This window comes from Aptenodytes forsteri, unplaced genomic scaffold (genome assembly GCF_000699145.1).
Source record: "Aptenodytes forsteri isolate BGI_AS27 unplaced genomic scaffold, ASM69914v1 Scaffold60, whole genome shotgun sequence".
NCBI lineage: Eukaryota > Metazoa > Chordata > Aves > Sphenisciformes > Spheniscidae > Aptenodytes > Aptenodytes forsteri.
In genome coordinates, this window is record NW_008794175.1 from 740,429 (window position 1) to 748,031 (window position 7,603).

The following is a 7,603-nucleotide window of genomic DNA, read 5'->3' on the forward strand; positions in this document are numbered from 1 at the left end:
CTACACCTGGCCGACCTACACAGCAGCTGGTTGGGTTTTTTGGGAGAACAGTGTTGGTTTAATCACAGCTTTCTCCAGTTGCTGTAAATCTAATGTATTACCCATAATCTAACAGCTAGTACTCTATACTAAAGGTTTTGCAAATATAGGTGGTAAGTATGGCTTCCTGGGGTGCCATATGAAATTTCACTTTCCAATATGAAATTTCACTTAAAAATCTCAGCATTTCTAGGCTTTACAGCTACAGGCTAACTGATGCATCATTTACTATATTACTCCTTTTTACATCGTATCATCAAGCCATTACTCCAGCCTTATTCTAAGCAACAAGAAAAAAAGCATGTTACAGTCCATCAGCTCACATTTCCAAGAAACACTAGAATCAGAGTGTTTTAGGCCAGAAGGGAACTCCAGGGGTTATTTGATTTAACCCCTTGCTCAAAGCAGTGCTAACTGCAAAGTTAGATCATTAGCTTATTGTCAGGCTGGAGGGAAGACTTTGCACTAAAGCAAGGTAACACAGGAAATGTGATATTACTGTGGTGTTATTGAAGGTGATTGAGATCTTATGATTCACTGGCAGGGAAACAGCATTTGTTAGGGAAATGACAGTACAGGGAGTAATGCAGTCAGGCACTTTAAAAAGACACCATATATTCTTTGCTGTATATATAGGTAGGTGTAAACTGAATAAAATATCAGAAATAAAGACCTCAGGAAGTGAAAAGACAATTGAATAATTATTTTTTAGAACTGCTGTCATCTCAAAAAAGTTATTAACAAACCAAAAGAAGTAATTTAATTGTCTTCCTCTAACATAATCTAAGATACTGATTGAATTAAATCAAAGCACAATTCCTCAAATTTTTATACCTTTACCAGGCTATCTATTTGTAAGAGAGATATTAGACTTTAATTGGTGCATTATTTTGGGCAGCTGGCAACGATTAGACACACCATGCAAAGCCAAAACATCTGTTCTGATCTGGACATTTTCAGCTGGCTGTCAATTCACATAGGCATGAAAACATCCTTCTGCTCCAAATTCAGTGTTAAAAGTGATGAGCCAGGACTAGCACTACAGGCCAACATTGCCTCTGCGGAGAAACTAATTGTTTTGCTATTGTATTCAACTACTCATTAATAAAAGCAGGTTGAGGACTGATCCATGACCCCAAATTCACACAGTATTTTTCATACCCCCAAAACTTAACGTTAACCCCTCTGTAGCAGATTTGTCTCGGAGAAAACTATTTTGCAATAGCAGTCCAAAAATGGAGCTGGAATGAAGCATTAGCAGTGCAGACATTCACAGAGCCAATGTTTGACCTAGCTTTTTGGCCTTATTTTGTTGAACAGGTATATAATGAAGGTATGGCAACTCCATGAAAAGATGAGAAATATATCTTCCAATTGATCTGTATATTTTGGTAGAGCCACTAAAATTTTCACTTGTACACTGATTTAGAAGAAAACTGCTTCAGAGCCAGGGCTCTCCTCTAATTATCTGACTAACGCAGGAGAGCATTTTGCTGCATGGAAAATGTTCAGTCCTTACATCAATCTGTTTCCTTTTTTCAGCAAACATACAACACTTGGCAAGTAAGAAGAGCTAAGCTATTTGAAGATTTCTGCATCCATGTTCTGTGCCTAAATGTCGTAATAACTCTATGCAAAATTTCTCTTCTTTATTGAATGACTTTACTCTGGCATATACAGAATTTTGGAAGAATGAAGGAAATTTCAAAAATTCCTATCAGTAATAAATAAATTCCCTAGAACACAAATACATTAACAAATCTGTATTTATGGGATTTTAGCATAGGAATTAGTTATTTCTTCCGATGATGAAGTAGGTAGACTAGAATCATACCATTTCATTTGATTAAACACACATACATTCTACAATAATGGGCAAATGTTAATACTTGCCATGTGTTAGAACACATTCTAGAATGCCTTTTACCAGATATTACAGTCTTTCACAGGCATCTGCAGCACAATCATGCACGATGTTCAAACCTCACACCTACAAATCCAGCATCAGTCATCACATGCAACAATTACTGATGATCCTGGCATAAGTTCAGAAACCTACACACTGACTATTGAAAAATATCATTTATCCAAAAGCGGATACAATCTTCTGAGATCTCATTTACGCTGTGGGGATTTGCTCAGGTGATAATTGTCCACACCAAATCCTACAATTGATGCATTGGTACAAAATCCCAGTACAGACAGGCAAACCTTCTTAAGTCACTCAGTGCATGGGACCTCTCCGGCTGGTTTCTGCATGGTATTTGCATGAAACTCATGGCATGTCTCAAATGTACACACCATGGGACTGCATCTCACAGGTGCTGCGCTCCCAGGCTGCAGGGCAACCTCGCAGTTTCTCCTCAGCACAGCCCCAATGCACTGGAGGGATGCCCCATGGGTGCTGCAGCACAGCGCTGCACATGCATATTGTGCCCTTGCACTGACACCGTTGTACAAGGGGCCTTGCACGACTCACAGACCAGCTGAGTCTGGACACTTCACATTGTGTTCACAGTGCTGCATGGTTTGCGGTGCACTGAACAATTTGTACTTGTGTGCAAAGGAAAAATTTGAGAGGACTAAGGCTATGATCCAGCACAGGCAGAGGAGCCCTGTCCAACGCAAGGGTATATTGCCCAGCTTGAAGTTGCAGTTTTTAGCAGTTTGGGCTGTCTAATTCATCAATGAACATCTGCAGCAGCCAGAACTACACCTACCAGGGCCCAGACTACATACAGCAGCTGTGTGACATGGCCCATATGACTTTTCGCATTAACAGTAACATTATTGAGTTGTAACCCACTTAGTCACTTCCCACTTCATCAGTAAGCCCGCAGTTGCTGTTAGCTCGTCCAAGACTCCTGAAATCCTCAGAGTAGGCAGAGCCTGAGATTTTACTTTAGTTCATGAATTTTTCTTTGACTACACTAAGTTCACAGAAGACCCAAAGTGTTTGTGCATTCCAAGAAGCTCTGCAGGAAAAGCTTTCTTTTCTGGGAAACTTATAAGGCTTGCAGAGCCCCAGCTCTGATATCCATTCACCCAAGACTTGAATCCTCTACATTTTTTTTTTTTTTTGCTGTATTTAACTAATCAAGAACAAACCCAATTTTGCATAAAAAAATATTTTGTACAAAACATCTAAAACATTTTCTAAAACATCTTCTAAGATCTCACAAATGAAACCACTGGCAACAGCCTAAAGAAAGGACTCCTCTCGGGTCTCGCCAGTTCAGTCCCCCTTGCCTCCCCTTCCAGGATCCAGCTACCCTAAAGTAACCTCCTGTGGGCAGACTCTTGTTTTGCAGCACCTGCAAAATAATTTGAGGTTGCTACACACCTGTGAGGAGGCAGTAAGTTGCTTTATGCTGCTTGTGCTTCAGCACTTGAACTTGTCTGTGGACAACTGCTATGGAGCAGCCGGTATCTGGCTGCTGGTCTTGCCAGATACTGGCTTCTGGATCTGCTCTGTTGTTTGCAAGACAGAGGAAATGCAGTACAAAGGCATAGACTCGTCATATTTACCAAAGCTAAAAAGTATTTTTCTACCCACTTTGCTAGTTTTGATCCCCCATCAACACATGGCAGTCAGTGAAATCTGAGACTAGGTCAGAGACCTAGTCAAGAATGTGCATTAATATAATTAATCACCTATCAAATGCTAGAAGAGAAACCAAATTCTTTGCTGATTTACACCATATTAAAGCCAATTGGATTGGGTGAAGAGCAAAGTCGAGGTTGCAGCTGGTACATATACATAGGTACCGTCATGTAAAAATAGAAGTGTATGCTCTCGTTTGTAGGCTAAGCTGTAGAGAATGAAGTTCAAGTTAAAAACATGCATGTTTCTTTCCTTACAGAAACCTTCAAACATGACTGCATATTTCCTAAGAGACTGCTCAACTTGCAGCAATTCTTACTTAGATCTGGTTGCAGACATAGTAAAAAAACTTTTATCGTTTGGATTATTTCCTCCACTGGCTAGTACATCTAAGAAAGGCACTGGTATACATATGTTTAAAACAGAAAATAATTAAGTCCAGCAAACTTTCTTGTATCTCAACTCAGATTTGGGTTGGTTTGATTCAGTAGCAATGTTGCTGAAGTTGGATGCCAGTACTATCAACTGTGTAGGAACCAGCATGACATCCTTGATATATGGCTACAAGAGGAGAGTAATCTGGATAATTTAAACTTTTCATACCATTTCCACATAGCAAACCCAGTGTACTGCCACATCACGTACTCACTAAATACAAACCCTACATGTATTTGGTCAAATTGGCCAGCAGAGCCCACAGCAAAGAGAATTTATGATTGAATAAATGACTTAACTTGATGTTTTAAAAGAAAAACAGAATCCCTGGAATTACTATAGAGTATCGTAAAAGTAAAAAAAGCAAAATGTTAGACTTCATCTATAACACTGTAAATGAAGAAAAGGTAAGTTGAAACTGTGTGGAACACAGATACTCTGCTCACATGGTATAGAAATAGCATAACTGACAATCTACCAGTGCATATTAGTAACTTCTTTAAAAGTGTACGTGCTTATTTTCTTGCATATACATGCTGTAGTATAACACATGTAAATTATTACACATTTTCTTGTGATCAAAGGCATGTTTAGATATGCCAAGAACTATATCTGGACTCAAAATAGCATTCCCAAAAGAAGGTAAAGGGATGGATATGAAAGCAAATACAATTCAGTCACTAAAAATACATTCAGTTAAGATGTTGGTCTAATTCATACGAAGATTTAAAACACTTAACATCAAGCACGCAAGAAATGCCACTGACCCCTCTGGCTCTCATCTATTGATTACACAAATAAATGTTGTCAGTGGCCATTACTAATAGAAATAATCTTCCATTTAAATGAGAAATCTCTTTCCCTTTATGAAACTGGTTATTTGTTACATCGTATTTTCATTTATCAAAAAAATAAAAATCTTTCCGTTTGTTGTTTCATAAACTGTCAGATTAAGATAAAAATCTTCAACCTTTTTTCTCTTTTTGCTAGCAAACAGCTGCTTCTCCTTTTCCTCTTTCTAATTTGTTAGTCTCGGTAAACACACACACACACACACATCTCTACTCAATACATTTTCTCTTACTGATTCGGAACAAGATTTTAAAAAAAGAGCCCCTGTAATTTAGGAACATTAAATCTAATTTCAAGAGTGGCATCATTTGGGAGTGTTAATTCCCATTAAATCATCAGTTTTTCTCATGCAAGCTAAACCACAGAATTACTCACATTTAATTATTTAAAAGTTTTTTTAATTAAAACACTTTTTCATGCTCTTTGTAATATTAGAACACTATTTTATAACTTATTTTCACCTTTGTTTAATATAAATATTCTATCTTCTGTAGTCATATGCTGTTGTAACAGTGCTTCTTTTACATCTTCTGTCGTGCAGCAAGGTGTCTCTCACTATCTGAACTCAGATATTAATTTTGCAACTCTAAATTCTGTTTTATATTTACACATTTTTCTGTACTTCACTTCTCTTTAATATATTGAACCAATGGACCTGTCTGGGAATTTTCTGTTGGATTTTACCTTCTCAGATTCCCCAGTGAGTCACTAACGGTGTTCTTCACCTCTTCCTTTCCTGGGTTAAAAAATCTTTCCTTCAGTGAACCGAACCCTTTGAAAGGCATTTTGTCTTTCTTCTTCAGTAAATCCCTTATGTTAACAAGCATTCACTTCTGCTGTCATATTTCCCGATGCCAGACTTGGGAGCCTCCGCCGGTCCCCTCAGTGACCTCTGCAATAACAACCAGTTGCTCAAGAAAGGAGCATGGAAGAAAAAAAAAAAATCAAAACAGATCTTCCAAAGCCAGAAAGTCAGTCGGGAAGAGCTCTGGAGCGAAACCCCCTCGGAAGCACTCAGGGACTCGGTGGTGCACTTGCAGCAGCTCTGCCGTGCATCTGTGTGGGGTCGGGTACCTGTATGGGCAGCTAGTCTGGAGGCTGCAGCTGGCGAGCTGGAGGAGTTGCCGAGGGCCGGTGTCCCTGGGCTGGATGCTGCTGCCTGCATCAGAGGTGAACCTCAGGCTGGCTCGCTGGGGCTCATCCTCAGTGCCTGCCTCCCTCCCTCCCTCCCCTGCCTCTTTTGCTGCGAGATCCTGTGCAAGGTGGTGCTATAGTAACAGACACAATACCTGTCCTCAAGCCACTCCAGTTCATTAATAAGACCTCATCTATGGCAAAGGCAAGAAGTTTATTAAACATTTACAAGTCCTCTCTGCAGGGAGGGAATTATTGCAAGCTACAGTTCCCATTCACTATATACCCCCCGCCCAGATGAGCCCCCCTACCCCAATGCACCTGCTGGTTTGAACCCAGAGCCACCTTCCTCAGCCTGGTCATTTATTACTGATGTTCCTGGGCCTTTGGGCAGACAGATGCAGAGGTGCATTGGTGTGATGCTGTTTGAATAAGCAATGAAAGACTGGCTATAAATTAAATGCATTGCATTTTTGAAACACAAAGTGGCTGAAAGAGGTGAACCTGTCCAACTCAACATGACTTCATGATGACAACACACTTTTCCTAGCATGATGGAAAGTATTTAATGAAAGCACTTGTGGAAATCCATCCTGCCAGTACGCTCGTCAAGCCTGCATGTTGGCTGGAGTCAAATGAAGAAATTCTGCTTTTGGCAAGGCCTCAGTTATTGGGTTTGGGTTATGGATGACAAGGAAAAAAAAAAAAAAAAAAAGGAGCCACATTTCATACTGGTTTTGGGCTCCTGTCAGCCCTTCCCTGTTCCCTGGGTGGAGGGGAAGGCAGAAACCTTCCAGGTTGTTAGAAAAATAGAGAGCTTTGTGTTTGCCACATTCCCCTTGATCTCCCAAGAAAAGTTAAATTAAGAGCCCGTCAATGCCTCGCCAGGCCACCAGCAGGAGAAGAATTGGTTTCCCCTAGAAGACCCCGGCTGCGAGTTGCTGTGTGGAGGGCAGGTGGGCAGGCAGCTGCCCACCCACAAACCCCAGCTCCTGCTCTGCCACTGTCCGCCTGGTGCCCCTGAGCAAGCTGCTGTGGCTCTGTTCCCTCCCTCCTGCCCTATATTATCATTATCCTTCCAGGCACAGTGGCCATGCTTTTCCCCTTCTGTTCGGAGCTTGGTCTACCCAGACTCTACAGAGAGAGAGAAGGAAAAAGAAAGCAAGAAAGCAATTCCTCCAGAGAAACAAACTGGATCTGAGTTGTTTTCAGCTGCCTTAGGGCACTTACAGACTCCTCATTTGGGTGTTTCAACTGAGTGAGTAGGATTGAGTGGGATGTAATCTGGGCCAAAGTGGGGCAAGGACTATCCACCCCTCCCTTCCTCCTCTGGCTCCTTGCATGGGCCATCAGTCTCTGGGTTTTAGATGTCTCCATAATATAAATACCAAACGTCTGGATTGTCCCAGCTCCACTACGAGGAAGGGAATATTGGAAAAAAAACACTTCCTCATGGTTAGGTGAGGCAAGTAAGCAGCCTGCACTGAAATCCTTTATTCCTAGCATAAATATGAAGAGAAGACGGAGGGAAGGGGAGGG

At 40.9% G+C, this 7,603-nt stretch overlaps 1 protein-coding gene across 1 annotated transcript in view; it reads right to left on the reverse strand.

The window, feature by feature from the left end:
• Window positions 1-5,757, reverse strand: part of SLC17A8 (solute carrier family 17 member 8) — a 29,788-nt gene extending 24,031 nt beyond the window's left edge. The window contains exon 1 of the mRNA XM_009284161.2: window positions 5,615-5,757. Coding sequence (XP_009282436.2) covers window positions 5,615-5,757 — 143 coding nt within the window. The remainder of the gene's footprint in view (window positions 1-5,614) is intronic.
• Between the last annotated feature and the right edge of the window lie 1,846 nt (window positions 5,758-7,603).